This window comes from Sminthopsis crassicaudata, chromosome 5, assembly GCF_048593235.1.
Source record: "Sminthopsis crassicaudata isolate SCR6 chromosome 5, ASM4859323v1, whole genome shotgun sequence".
In the NCBI taxonomy this organism is placed as follows: Eukaryota; Metazoa; Chordata; class Mammalia; order Dasyuromorphia; family Dasyuridae; genus Sminthopsis; species Sminthopsis crassicaudata.
Window position 1 is genome coordinate 85,196,517 of NC_133621.1, and position 16,423 is coordinate 85,212,939.

The 16,423-nt window shown below is 35.2% G+C and overlaps 1 protein-coding gene across 1 annotated transcript in view; it reads right to left on the bottom strand.

Annotated features, from left to right (window-relative positions):
- The window catches only part of RBM33 (RNA binding motif protein 33), a 168,167-nt gene extending 152,988 nt beyond the window's left edge, over positions 1–15,179 (bottom strand). Inside the window, 1 exon segment of the mRNA XM_074267326.1 lies at positions 14,998–15,179. Coding sequence (XP_074123427.1) covers positions 14,998–15,046 — 49 coding nt within the window. The 5' untranslated portion in view covers positions 15,047–15,179.
- Between the last annotated feature and the right edge of the window lie 1,244 nt (positions 15,180–16,423).

Consider the following 16,423-nt stretch of genomic DNA (forward strand, 5'->3'; position numbering starts at 1 on the left):
AGATGCCAAACAAGGTGGCTCTGCTTCTAATCACAGTCATCTCTGAGGGGGAGCAATCCTTATAAATAAAGGACCAGCCATTACTGCCATCACTAATACCCTGAACCCTGCTAACTAGGAAAGCCCATGAGCTCTGTGTTCAACAGTTCCCCTGAGACCACCAATCCTCCTAGCCCAGGTCCTGAAACCATCAGCCATCATCTTGGTAAGCAATCTTTGTGAAGAAATTATAACCTGTTGCTTAAATTTTATTTTCTTTCTTATTTTTTAATATGAATTTTTTTCTTGTGCAGCAAGATAATTGTATAAATAGGTATGTCCATTTTGGATTTAACAAACTTTTTTTTACCATGTTTAACATATATTGGATTACATGCCATCTAGAAGAGAGGGTGGGGGGAGGGGGGAAAGTGAAACACAAGGTTTTTCAAGGGTCAATGTTGAAAAAATTATCCTTGCATGTTTTGAAAATAAAAAAACTTCAATTAAAAAAAATGCAACCTGGAAACTGCATCCCTTTTTCCCTGAATAATCAAAACTACAGAAGAGCCAGAAAACAAAGTCCTTTCCTAGGCAATATTAAATGATGCAACATCAAAAACTGGTAAGATTTTTTCACTGGATATGACAATAAAGGAGATGCATTACTTTTTGCTGCTGCATACTGAAATCATGGGACTTTTCTATCTGACTTGCAGTTGAAACCTTTTCCAAGTATTGTCTCCCCCATTAGGATATGAACTCCTTGGGAAAACTTTATCTTGCTTTTTTCTATTTGTATCTCCGTACTTAGTACTAGTTTGCATGTACTACATGCTTAACCTAGAGCATGTTTTTTCATTCATTCCCACACAAAATGTTTCCTAGTAACACTGTATAACTCAATTTAAAAAATATTTCTGCTATTCAATGGTGTTATTTCAATCTCTTTCATCAGTTGCTATAGTGAAAAGAAAACTGAACTTGAAGTCAGTTCTGGAGTCAGGACTGGGATATGTGTTTAAATCTCAACTCTACTTTTCTTCTTCTAGTTAAGTGTGACCCTGGACTGGTCACTTAAGCTCTCTAGGTTTTAGTTTCCTCATTTATAAAATAACAATATTGACTCAGATTGTCTCTAAAATCAACAAAGATTAGTGGATTTTGATGGTACGCAGGAACTACCTCTTTTCCTGTATTATAGATGAAAATAAGGGTGAGTGTACTAAAATTACTCTCTAAAGTGAATTTTCTGAACCAAGAAAAAATTTGAGGAAAGGATCCTTTTATCATGTAACTTAAAAAGAGCCTTTAATTCTCCTGAGATTAGCTTCCAGAACCACTTTCAAACATATTAGTGAGTGCCTAGATGAAATCTAACTTAAATATGTGTGTGTGTATTTTTCCCCTAGAATTTTAGCTTGTTAATTTGATGAGTTCTTAACATAAATTATTAATAATGACACTTTTCCTAAAGATCCTAGGTGCTCATTTTAAAAATGTATTAGAGATAGGTTTGTTCATTCAACAATTAAGTGTCTAATATGTCACAGTAAGGAGCCTGGCCCCAAAGGGAACATTCCCTATCTTTAAGCAGTTTAAAATTCAATTTCAACATATAAAAACTATATATACAAAGTGATTTGGGTAATAGAACAAACAATCAGAGGTATGAGGACAAGTTACAGGTAAGGGGAATTTGAACTGAAATCCATTTCTGGAGATTCCAAAAACCAGAGGTGAGAAGGGGGAAAAAATCTGGTGATGAAAGGCAGCTTGTGAAAAGATACAAAAGACAGAAGATAAAATATGAATGAGAGATAGCAAGTAATTTGGCTGAAACATAAAGCCTTGAATTGAAATAATATGTAGTAAGTATAAAAAGAGGTAGATTGGTTAAGGATTCCAAAAAGAGAGTCACTAGAGCATTTGTATGGTTAATGGATTAGAGAAGGGACACACTTAAAGCAGGCAGAAGGTGTGTAGTTCCTGCAAGAATCTAGGTAAAAAGTTAAAAGAAACTTAATTAGGGAAGTGGTTACAAAGAAGAGTAAACTAACTCCCTCTTAAAGTTTAAGGGAAGCAAGTAAGGATTACAGAAAGGAAGAATTATCTGTGTACATATTGAGACAACCCCAGTATTATGTGAAACTCCATAAATGTGGAAACAATTTCCCTTTTGTCTATATCACCAGCATTCAGCACAGTGTTTTTGCACAAAGGAGGCAATATATAAATGTTTGTTAAATTGAATTGTCAGTTTAGCTACCATAACTATTTTTATTTCTAAAAACATAAGTATACTTAACTAACCCAGGTCCTGAGTACTGACTAATTTGTGGATGCCACAATATAGTTTGTAACATGTTTTGCTAATAAGAGAGTATTATGGGTTTCTTAGTCTAAAGCTTACATGCAAGCAAACTCCAAGTTGTGTTTTACTCAAAATGAATGCTTCAAGCACAATATGAAACTAGACCATAACTGAGACTTCTTCAAACACTAGGATTATGTGATTCAACTATAAAATTGCAACTGAGCAGGGAATACTCTTGAAAAAACCCAAGCAGAGCCAAGATAAAGATAAAGCATGCTGCAAACAATAATGACTCATATCACCACCCTCATTCCTCATTTTCTAGGAACAGGACATACCTGTCTATAGGCTACAACCCTCAGTCATCAAGTCAATTTATATAGCTGCCAAATGTAATACATGATTTAAAATGGGGGGAGGGAGAAGAACCCTCACTATGCTTCACTATTGGTAAAATAAAAGGTGTGCCCTTCATCTCAGCTCTGCCCACAAATGAAGTTTCAATAAAAGGCATCTGACCAGTTCTTCTCAACAGAGGTACAATGCACAACTTGGAAAACGACAAAGATTTACAAATCTTTACTATATACACGAGAGGAAAAAACAGAAGATCAAAGTATTATAGTTTACAATGAAGAAGAAAAATCCTTGAACTTTTAAAGGTATAAATGCTATTTCTGCTCTGGAATCTCTAATAGCCGTAACTCCTACGTCCTTTAAGAAAAGATATAATATTATGCTTTCAAGTGCTGATCAAAAAGCCTATTACTTCTTAAAACCCTCTGAAAATTCGAATTTCAACACAGAGATTTTTTCCTAATCTAATTAGGAATTGATTAGTCAAATCTAATACAAAGTTCAACTTTGTTACTTCAGTGGATCTGATTGATATGATTGCCTTCTCACACCTGTGTGATTTTTTTTCCATGATGTATAAGATCCAAGACTTTCTCCTTAATCTTTTCATCTTAAGGAAATATTAATGAGAAGTATGAGCTGTCCACTGATTACTACTCCTTCATATAGGACAGGCCTACTTCCTTTCTCTGGTCATAATATATAAGCTAATGACATACTTAGGCCATTTATGCTATTCTTTGCTTAAGACAGAGCAACCTATTTAATCTATGTGCCTCTCCACTGCACGAAAGGTAAGCCATAACTTTAATACTTAAGAAATTGTAGTATCACATAAATCACAACCATAACAGTCTCACCAAAAAAAAATAAATTGTGAATTTCGAAAAAAAAAACGCATCCTTGTTTCACAGGAAAATTTTAGGTCAATAAAAACATGTTATTCAAAAAGCAATCCCACTTTTCCCTGGCTCAATTCTGGAGGTAGTTCAGTTCACTATCTATCTGGATTATCTGTCAAATATATTTTTTGGACGTATTTATCCACTTGGTTTTACTTGTGAAGATAGTTAAGCAAAACTTCTGACTGATAACGGATTTGATTTAGGAAATTCTGCAATGTTCCAAGATTTGACATAATCAGCATAATTGGGATGTTTGGAAGCAGTAACCATTAATAGGGAATACTGCTTTAATTTGGACTCTCCATTGGACACCCTCCATGAACACAGAAAACATCTTGGACAAATAAATGTTTCTCTGTTTAATGCTTTACTTAAGTATCAAAGTTCTCTCTTATGTTCTATTTTTAAGGAATCTAGCATGATGTTAGCATATAAATGGGAGACAACCCATAGGATAAAAGACTTTTAAGGAAATAGTAACCAAAAAAAAATTTTTTTCCCAAATAATTCAACCAACAGTAAGGACAGTGGAATCTTATATGCTTTATATATTTCAATTAATTGCATAACTATTAAAATGTGATTTGTTGTAGAATATTAATAATTTCCTTTTCAAAATTTTATCAATACACTTCAGAAATTTCTCAACTTTTTGTAGATCTGGAATACTGGGCATATTGCTACAAGAGTTTTTATTTTCTCACACACTTTCCTCTGATAAAACAAAAAAAACTGATAAAAGTACTTAACTGCCCTGGTTGAAATTTAAGTCAACTGGTCCAGATGAACTATATCTTCAGGTACTGCCAGATGTTACTGCTAAGCAATGTCAATAATATTTGAAAAATCATGGAAAGTAAAGTATGCCACAAGAATGGAGAAAAGAAAATATATTAATTAAAAAAAAAGAAAAGAGCGAGTTTTTAATTATAAGCCATTGAGTATATAACTTCAATATCTGGGGAAATTCTATATTGGATATGTCAAACGTCTAAAAAGGGAAGCAGTGATTATAAAGAGACAGCAAGGTTTTATCAAGAATAGATCAAATTATTTGTAGATGAGAAGAAAGCTATCGACATGCATTACCTAGATTTTAACAAAGTTTTTGAAAAAATATCTTGCAGACATATATTTGAGGACATGGACAATGAGAAATTCTTTTTGCTTAACAACAACTATTTGTTACAAGAGTTTGGTTTTTCTTTTTTCCAATGGGGAGAGGAAGGAGTAAAATAATGCTTACTGAAAAATAAGTTTTGGGACAGCTATGTGAAGCAATGGATAGAGCATCAGCCCTGAAGTCAGGAGGACTTGAGTTCAAATTTGGTATCGGACATTTAATACTTCCTAGCTGAGTGACCCTGGGCAAGTGACTTAAACCCAATTGCTTCAGTGGAAAAAAACAAAAAACAAAAAAGTTTTAAAACACCCAAAAAGTATCACTGTGGAGAAAACAGAAAGAAAAGAATTAGACAGTAATATGAATATATGTATTCAGAACTTCTTGGATAGCCAGACTCAGAGAATATTTGAATGGGTCAATGTCAACATGGCATTAGGTCTCCAGTGGAATACCCCCAAAGATCTGTGATTTGACCTATACTACATAAAAATTTTATCAATGATTTTAATAGGGGATGATCATCAAATATGCAAAGGACACAAAACTAGGAAGGATAGTTCATATGCTCAGGATAAAGTTAAGAACACCAAATGGATCTTGACAGTCTAGAGAAGGGGGTCAGCAAACTAAAGTCTGCAGCTAATGAGGACAAGCTGGCTTTTAAGCAGGATGCTGGCCAAGAGCTAAGCATATTTTCTGCATTTTTAAATAAAATTTTATTGTATTTTAAAACATTAAAAAAAAAGTTATTAGCTCTGGGCTAGATTTGAGCTTCAGGCCAATGGTATACTTAGGCTACAACATTATGTTTAATATAGTAAGAAAAAAATTCAATAATGGTAAATGTACAGGTTTATACTTCAGTACAAAAAAAAAATCAACTGCATAAGCATGAGATACAGGAAAGAGGGTTAGAAAACAGTTTTCTAAAAAATATCTACTTGCTTTGGTATACTAAAAGCTTAATATAAGTACGCTGATATAGCAGAAAGAGAAGTAAACATAATCTTAGCTGAATTAAGAGAGCCATACCTTCCAAGAATAAGGAGGTGGTCACAGTACTCGGTCTTCAACAGACCTCATTTGGGATATGGTGTCCAATTCTGTGTACCACAGTTTAGGTTTGGATACTTTCCAGGGAAAGGCAACCACACTGGTGGATTATCTGGAGTTTATGATATATAAGGTCCAGTTAGAAAAAATAGGGAATACTGAGCCTGTAAAAACTTCAGAAAGGACATAACTGTTTTCAAGTATTTATAGGACTTTTGTATGTATAGAAGGAATTACACTTGTTCCATTTGGCAGAAAACAAAAACAATGAGCACAGGCTGCAAATAGCAACTTATTGTTAATGTCAAAAAAAAAAAAAAATCTTTCTAAAAATTAGAGGCGTCCAAAAGTGGAACGGACTGCTTTGAAAAGTAATTAAGATTTTCCCTTCTTGGAGATTTTCAAATAGAGGTAAAATGACCATGGTATTAAAAACATAATAGGGATTCTATTTACAAATAAGTTCCTCTACATGACCACCAAGATTCCTTCTAACTCCTTCATTCAGTGCAAATTATGTAGAAGTATGAACCATAGGATTCACCTTCAAACATTCCCAATGAATAATGTTCAATATATGTGTTTATACATACATATACATATATATATATATATACATACATATACATACATATATATATATATATATATATATATATATATATATATATATACACACATACCTAGACAGATAGATGTTTTTAGGAAGCACATCGATTCATTGTCAAAAAAAAGTAGGATCTATATCACTAAACTATGTAGGTTCTATGACAGTTCTGATAAAGGACATTTAATTTGGATATACTTATGACTTTCCTTTCAAGGAAATAAGGTAACTCTAGGAATTGTCTCACTTTATTTTCATAATATTCCTGTGAGACAGGGAGGAACAAGTGTTATTACATGTGGGAAAATAGAAATTATACAATACGTTCCAGGAAACAGGCAATGGCAGAAAACCAAAGCCCTTGGACCTTAAGCAGATAAGCTGCTATGGCAGAAACAGCACTGGACTGGGGTTCTGAATACTCATATGTGAATCCCAGATATGTGGTGATGACAATGAGATTCTTTATCTTATTATAAGATGGAGATTATAATAATTGCACTATCTATCTTACAGGATTCATTGTGACAAGCAAAGAATGAATGAAAGTAAACAAGAATGAAACGGGCAGTAGATAAGAGTGCCAACCCTGAAGTCAGGAGGCCCTGAGTTCAAATCCTACCTCAGACACTTAGTATTTCCTAGCTGTGTGACCCTGGGCAAGTCACTTAACCCCAATTGCCTCAGTCAAAAGAAAAAGAATAAAAGAAAATGCATATGTTAGAAAGTTTATGCACATATTTTTGGTAACTTTTTGTAAATTTTGTAAAATAAACATGCAAATATAAGCTTTTATTATATGTATCCATCTTTTAAGCTTCACTCAATAATATCTCAGTTATGACATTTTTTAAGGAATCTTATTATTTTTGACACATACATGACACCTTTTTAGTATATAACTTCACAGGTCACATTCTACTCTACTGAATAAAATATTTTTAAAACCATCAATAAGCAAAAATTATAGTGGGATTTTTTTCATATATTCCCTACATCTTTCATTCAATCATATGTTGATAAAGAAGGATGGGATGAGCTCTGCACAGTTAAAATGAATAGTCACACTGAAGACATCATAAATCCATGAGTATTTTCATTACATCTATATAAGGATTGAATTAAATTCAACATTTATGAAAGCCCAACAGGCTTTGGTAACAAATGGAAGGGAGAGAGAAGAAAACACAAAAAACTTCTGACCTCAGGCTTACCTCCATCTTCTACTGAAAATTATAATAAGAGTACAGATACATAAAAAGAAAATTTGGGAAAAGAAAATGAGCACTGGTGACTTGGGGGAAGGCAGGTCAGAAAAGTTTTGCTAACAAAAGAGTGAGGCCTGAGCCATTAAAGAAGATAAGGATTCTGGAAGGCAAAAATGAGGAGGTGACAAAATAGATAAAAGATTATTAGACTGGGATTCAGGAAGCTCTAAACCGAAATATAGCCTCAGGCACTTAGTAACAGTATGAAGCTGAGCAAGTCACATAACTGTCTCCTCAATTTCCTCACTCCTAAAATAGGGATAATAATAGCACCTACATCCAAAAGTTGTTTGCAAATCTTTATTAAAGTTACATATAGATGCTAGTTGATGTTATTACTAGGAAGACAAGGAAAGTGAAGAGAGAAAAAAAAGAAAAAAGAAAGTGGTAGAAAGGTCATAAAGATCCATAAAGATAAAATGGCAGGAAGAACCATAATTGGGAGCACTGTTCTAACCTCAGTCTAAGTTGCTTTACTACTCATAGTGCTTAAATGAAATGAAAGTCAACTCTATTACTTCTAAAGATATGAAAGATGACCAAAATTACTATCCACACTACCACCACTTCCTAAGATCCTCCTAGCCTTTTGTCTTTACTACTTTTATGAATGCTCTGTCATTTTAACTTAAGTAAACTATGGGCCTCTGATATCATGCAATTCACTACCATAATGTTAACATTTTCAAACCTTTCTATCATACAGTTAGCTAAACATTCTTTTATGCGCTAATTCCTAAAGTAGGCGTTACTTGAGACCAGTGCATTTAACATAGTGCTTGGCAAATGATAAGCACTTAACAAAAGCTTCTGCATTCATTTCTTCATTCATTCATTCATTCATATTTACATAAAATATGTTATGAGTGAAATGTTTTTGTCAATTGGTTTAGGAAACTGCCATTGCTAACCTATATTCATTCCTCAAGTAAAATAATAACATATGTAAAGCACTATGGAAATCTTCAGGCACCAAATGATATTAGCTATTATCAGAAGTCTTACCACTTCCCAAGACAATATAAAGCTAAATTTTTCCCCCCTGAGGCTGGAGTTAAGTGACTTACCCAGGGTCACACAACTAGGAAGTGTTAAGTGTCTAAGGAGAGATTTGAACTCAGGTCCTCCTGAATTCAGGACTGGTGCGCCACTTAGCTGCCCCCTAAAGCTAAATTTTTTAAATTCCAAACATCTAGAAAACAATCACTTCTAAATTAGGAACTATTTGTACATAGGACAGCTATTTAAGTGGCTTAAAAATGATTCTTTCCTAAGTATTTTCCTATTCCTTGTTTTTCATACATAATTAAGTAAAACCAGATGAAAACTTAATAATGCATTTTCATGTTAGTATTATTATATTAACATTACATTAAATCATTTTACTAATTGTCACCAGCTAAAACAATTGTTGCATTTAAGTTTTTCTACAACATATACCATCCCTAAGAGTTACACTCAGACAAGTTTAGCTCTCCCCCCCATATCTCTGAACCCTAACAACTTAATAATTATGTTGCTAAACAAAACATCCTTATCAATTGTTTTAAATGAGAGCTATGTTAATAGATCAAGGGCTATGGGGGGAAAAAAACTTTTGAACATCAAGTTCTGCCCCCACAAAAAAAAAAAAAAAAAAAAAAAAACACAGATAAGAATAGGAAAATATTACATACTCCAATATTATATTCTCATTCTAAGGGCACAACTTTGAAATAATTGCGTTTTTCTGAAGAAAACTATTGATTGCTTAAATGGAAATGAAAAGATAAACATGTAAATGAATCAAAACTTGGTTTTTGTGTCACCTTTGTCAAAAAATGTTTATAGCAACCAATGATATAGCCATAGTTAAAGTATGGAGGCCTCATCTTTAAAACAATCTAAATCTAGATCAGTTTTATATATCTTTTATAACAAAAACTGGGTTTACGTAAATAGCAAATGAACACAAAAACCTCAAGAACATTAAAAAGACTACTAGCAATGTAGAACAAGAGAAAAATTTTGATGAAAGAAAAGAACTAACTTTGAATACTGGCTTACCTCGTTACTAGTTATGTAACTGCGTAGCTTTGGATAACAACCACTCACCATTTATTATAAATACCTCCTGTATGTAAGGGTTGGAGATGACATTAGATAAGACAACCTCTGTCCTCTTGAACCATACAGTATAAAAGAAGATATATATATATATATATATATATATATATATATATATATATATATATATACACACACAGCATAAATACACACTATTACCTGAAACACTAAGAGGGATTGGAAGAAGGATATTGGGAAGCCAGGGATAAAAACCAAAGAAAGCTTCAACCCAATCTTTACATTTACTATCTAATACATTCCAAATACTGTGTTGTATTAAGTGAGAATATAAATACAGAGAATGAAACTATTTCTATTCTGAAGGAACTGAAGGACTACATCTGTATATTAAAAAAAAAAAAACCTATTCTGTCAACAGTATATAAGGGTAGATTAGGTCACTTATTACCTGAATGATTTTAAGCAAATCATATAACCTCTCTTTACTCAAGTTTCCTCATAATGAAATGAGCATATGAAATGATGTCTCTCATGATTTCCAGCACTGAATCTAAGAGCCTATGATCCTACATGTATGAAAACTTGGGGGAAAGTGGCAATGGCAAAAGTTGATAAAGAGCTATTTCAAAACTAGTGTTTAGAAAACAACATTCAATAATACAATATTCAAAAATAAGGTATTGACAAAAATTAATATGAAAATTTGAAAATGGTTCCTCAGAAATTAGGTTTGGATCAACACCTCACACTAAATATCACAATAAGCCCAAAATGAATAACTTAAATATAAAAGATAGACATTTACTTTAAAAATTAGATCAGATCACGCACTTTTCATAGGTATGGCAAGGAGGAAAGTTCTTAACCACATAGGAAAAAACAAAGGCAATTCAAAAAAGATAAAAGAGATAATTTTGATTATATGAAATTGTTTTTATTGTTCAGCTGTTTTCAGTTATCCTATTCTTCATAACTCCATTTGGGGTTTTCTTAGAGATACTAAAGTGGTTTGCCATTTCCTTCTCTAGCAAGTTGAGGCAAACAGGGTTAAGTGATTTGATGAAAGTCACAGAGCTAGGAAATCACCTAAGGTCAAATTTGAACTCAGGAAGATGTTTTCCGGACCCCAAATACTCTATCTATTGCGCCACCTAACTGCATTAGTAAAGTTGCATAGTGAACGGAAAAAGATTTTATGCTAACCAAATCCATACAATTAAAAAAGAAACTGTCACACAGAAATAAAAATCTTTGCATTAACTATATCTGACAAGAGTTTGAAATCCAATCTACAGAACTCAAATATATAAGACGAAAAGCTATTCAAAAATGGATAAATGATCAAGGTTAGGAACAATAGTTTACAAAATAAGAATTACAAGTTTCACAAACACTAAATTGCTAATCCAAGTCACTAATAAGAAAAATGTAGATCTAAACCACTATGAGATATTCCCTTTCCCAGGAAAATGAAGATAACATAATTTGAGAATAGTCAATATTGGAAGAGTTCTAGAAAGACTCTAATCCACTGCTGGAAGAACTATGGGTTGGTTTTATCATTCTAGAATTTGATTTGAAAATTACTAAAATGACCACATTTCTTGTTCCTGAGAGTTTATTGTTGGCCATCTAGGCCTCCAAGGACTTCAAAGAAAGATTCCCCATATATACCCAAAATATTACTTTTTGTAGTCACAAGGAGCTACAAGGAGCAAGGAGAAACAAGGTGGTGAATAGCTAAACTAATTGGGATAAACAAAACTAGGGGAATATTACTGCACACCATGTAAAGAAATAAAGAATAAGAAAAATTCAAAGGCATAGATTTATATGAAACAAGCCCAAGTGAAATAAGAGCGAAGAAAATAATATGCACAATTATACAAATATGAAAGAATCCCACTTTCCTTCACAAAATTGGTCATTGCAAATTTTATTGACCAGCTTGATGAGAAAATACACCTCATCTTTTCTTCCTCCAATTGTTTTTACAAATCTTTGTTTTTCAATCTTTATAAGAAAGGATAGTTCATTGAGTGGGAAAGAAGGGAAGGATCAATGCAGAAAAGAATATAAAATAAACATAAAGGCATCAATATGAAAAAAGATAATTTTAAAGAAGCCACTGCATTAGCCTACAACAGAGGAGAAATGAGAAAAGGAGAATTTATAAGAGTTATCTATAAAATGAGGGAAAGATCTCTTCTAGTTATGTGATCCTTTGTTAAATAATCTTTATTTTAAAATCTTTAAATTATCTTTATACAGCTCATAAAATACAAACAAAACTTAGTTACTAATTTTTAAGAGCAGTTCATACTTTTCTAAGTCAAACAATCTATTCTTCCAAGTTATTATCTGTGATTTTGTCAAAACTAAGTATTATTTCATACAAACTATAGTTAGAAATAGTTCTTAGTTTACATTTATGTTTAGCATAACAATATTTGAGAATTTAAGAATAAAATCAAAAGTAGATTAAAAATCAAAATTCAGTCTTAGATTTTAAGAATGCACAACTATGGACATTATTAAATGCTCTTTTAACCCTATTTCTATTTTAATCCTATTACTAAGTACAGTGTTACTGTCCTCATGAAGTACTCACCAAAGAATCAAAAGAGGAAAATTTTACTCCTGTACCCTATGCAATCTAGTTCATTTCAAAATTATGAAATTTTGGAGAACTGCAAAATCACTCTATGAAACTCAAAGATGTTTTACTCCACTATATCAAAGATATAGAAATTCATTGTGACACTGCTTCCATAACCAAGACACACAACCCTTTCTAGCTTAGTAGAACATCTTCAGGAATTATGATAGTCAAAAAATTCATTACCCAGAAACCATCCTGATGAAGAACTTCTGACTTTATTCCACAATAATAACTTGGGGGAACTGTAGGATTATTTGTCCCAAATGTGATTTTCCCAATCAACCAAGAACTTAGAAAACAAGGAAAGAAGTTTGTTAATAACACTGTGACTAAAATAAAAACATTCTTGCTTTATATTCATACTATAATAAGACAGATTTAGAGAATGATCACATCTCTTGATGAGCTACACTGAAGGGCTTTAAAAGAGTATGGGGGTAACAAATATTGGGGATTTATATAAGATTTGACTTATAATTTTAAGAGTTCTCCATAAAGACCTCTATGAACTCATACAAATTATGCATTAGCAGCACATTTTCCACAGTAAAAGCAATATTGTAAGGATGATCAATTTTTTTCCCCTTAATTACTCTGATCAATACAAACATCCAAACAATCCATGATGAAAAATGTGATCTACCTCCAGAGAGAGAACTGATATATTCTGAGTGCAGATTAAAGAATACTAAATTTAACTTTTTATCTTGCTTTTTTTGTCTGTGTTGTCTTTTGCAGCTTGGCTAATATGTTTTGAATGACTTTACATGTATAGTCAAAATCAAATTGCTTGGCTTCTCAAAGTGTGGATGTGGAAAGAAAAAAATTGCATCTCAACATTTTTTTTAATTGGTTGTTTCTTTTACAATTTCTTTACATATAATTGGGAAATATTTAATGAGTTATCCATAATTTTATTTTTAAGAAAGTTTTTTTTTTTAATTTTTGCAAGAGTTGTCCATAAGAGAATGGTGAACTTCATACTGAATAAAAATATTTAAGAAGTACCCTTAAGAGGAAAGTGAATGAGCTTCGTGAAACCAATTTTGATTGCTAAAAGGCCTTTTTTTGTCTCCATATAATATAAGATCATAAGTCAAGAACTGAAAGAAACCTAGGAGGTTGGTTAATCTAAGCCCTTATTAGAGATAAAAGAAATTTAAAGGAAGGTTATACAAGTCTTGGATAAGAAGTAAAAGATGTATGATTTTAATACAATTCCTCTCTCTAAAAACTATACTGCCTAATTCAAGTGGCAGAAAGTCCTGGATACTTGAATTCACTAGGTACATTACCTCTCTTTAAATGAAATAAACTATTACTGAAATATAGGAATTTCCATAATTTACAACTCTTTCAATAGAGGCACCCTATACAGACATTCACAGAAAATACAGAAAAAAAAAACAAAATCAAATACCAATGTTTTATTTTTCCACTTAAAAAGGGGGGAAGGAATGTGTGAAGTGTAGAAGTCACACCTATTTTCAAGACCTACTAGTCATCTTCAAATTAAATCATAAATCATATGATTTCATTAAAAAAAGAAAATGAACATCTCAAAAGACCCAAAATGCTACCATTTATTTCTAGTCACCTTTTTAAAAAAAAATTCCACATTGCAATATAAATTTTATTGTGGATTAAATTGACCCAAAAATGTCTATAAGACTATTCAGATGTAAATTAATGAGACTACTGTTAATTGATTCGAGAGCTCCAAAGGAACTTTCTTCGACCCTTCCTCCCCAAACTCCTTTTGTTTAATGTACTGTGTCCTATTTCTCAAGTTCTTTTTGAAAAATCATTTTCAAAGATATTAATTTTCCACATGGAACTGAGGGAGGAGAATTTCAGCCAAAATGTTCAAACTTTAATTTCTTTTAGACATGCTATATGAGAAAATATCTTGTAAGGAGAACCTGAGAGAGAAACTGACAACATCCTAATCAAAATAGTGCCATCCCACCCCCCAGTGAGAGGGCCCAGATAACTAAACATAAGAGGAAAATCAAGTTTCCGTTCAAGAATTTGGCATGGGCAAAGATACAAAAGGGAATCGCACTTTTAAAAGAGTTCTCGCTTTTTCAAAAGCATTAATACAACATTCTTCAAGATTAGTCCACGTTGCTGCCTGTGGAATTGGGGACTGTCCGTTTTCAATAAAGTACAAGTTTCTCTTGTATGTGCAAGGCTTCTCAACGCTGTCCATTAAAACGACCCCTGACCTGTCTTACACCTGCCAAGCACCTAATGAGTGCACTGCTCAAAGTGACATTTCAGGCCTACAGAAGCTGGGGGCGGGGTAGGGGTCCGAGGTTTTCTACAAGCGACCCCCCACAGACCCAGCAGCTCGTTCCTCCCTAACCCCCGCCCCTCCCATCGTAATGACAAGTCAGAAGCACAAGTTCCGGGCCAAATCAGCAGCGGGGGGAGGGGGACTTCCATGGCGGGAGGAGCAGGAGCCGCTTCTCCTCCCCCCAAGTGACAATAAGGGATGGGGATGAACCTGGGGCCCGGAGAGGCTGGACAGAGGGAAGACACCAGAGTCAGCTCGGCCCCCGAACTCTTCGGCTCGCTGCTGCCCCTGCCTACCAGCGTCCTAGCCGCCATTTCCCGGCCTCCCCCGAGCCCCGAGCGGGGCGACCTGACTCACCTCCGGCTCCGGGTCCCGCTCCTCCGCCCGCACCCAGGGCGGCCGCCATGGTGACTCCCGAGCTCGGCTCTCGGCCTCACCCCCACCAAACCAGCTGGCGGGGAGAACAGGCCTGATCCCGGGCCGAAGGGAGGGTGAAAGGTGGGGAAGGGACGACCCGAGGACCGGGGCAGGGTGGGAGGGGGAGGAGAGAGGAGAGGCCGGGGCGGTTCGTTGTCCACACCGGCCCCTTCTCCTCCGCAGGAAGAAAACAACAAACTATCCCAACATGGCCGCCGAATGCGCTCCCTCCGCCGCCGCGGTGCACTCCGGGATGGTGGCGGACCGCAGGAGCCTGTCCCCGGGTTGGCTCCTGTGAGCACGTGCTTCCGAGCGTGAGACGAGAACTGCAGCCGACTCAATACGCACGCGCGAGGGGAGATGAAAATTGCGCGCGGCCGTTCTGGCCTGCCGGCAGAAACCGGATTTCTCTGGGAGAGAGAGTGGGTTTGAAGGTATTGGGAAGGCTTAGAAATTCCCTCTTAGAGCCTAGACTGTCCAAACGCCCGGAGGCGCCCCCGAAAGCCGAAAAATCAGGATGAAAGCTCCAGTCCCACCCCCATCCCCAGTGTAGAAGAGTCTATCGTAAACTGCTTTGCGGCTTTCCGTTTTGTGCTTTACGGCGGGCACGTCGCCAATGGTGATAGAGAACTGCAGATAGGGTGAGGAAGGGGAGGCGGCCTCGTCCCTCGTCCTTGAGTTGTACTTTGGGCAAGGAAACCGGGGGGCCTGCCGTCTCTTCCTCTGTTCTTCACCGGGCCTCAAGGGTCGTGCACTGGGTGCTCAGGTTGAGCCTCCTGCCCTCTGGCAGCTTCCAGTCTCAACTCTCGCAGAACTCGCGGTCGTGCGTGGAAAGCCTGCGTGTTGTTTTACCGAACTGTATGGGACTTTCTGAACTTAGAACTGGGAATCTCCCAGCGCCTATGAAGTCTTGAAATAGCTTATCGGACAGTATTCTTTTTTTAAAGACCAGACACGTTACAGAACGCTGGAGCAAGAGCCAAATTATTAATACCTAACAGTACCCTCATAGCGCCTGCTAAGTGCCATACGCGGGCCTTAGTGCTGTACGGTTATTTCATTTGATCCTCACAACAGCCCTTGCCGATAGCTACTAGTATTATCCCCATTTTACTTAGGGAAAAACTGAGGCAAGTAGATCACGTGACTTGCCCAGAATCATACCTTTTGATCCAATAATTCTACATCTAGACATATAAACTCAACAAGTACAAGAATAAAAAAGGTCCCTGTATACATGAAAATCCTTACACATTACCTTTTTGGGGGGTAGCTAACAATTGAAAGTAGGTGTCTAGGGACAGGTAGGTGGCGCTGTGGAGACAGCACCAGCTCTGAAATCAGGGGTTCAAATCAGACCTCAGAC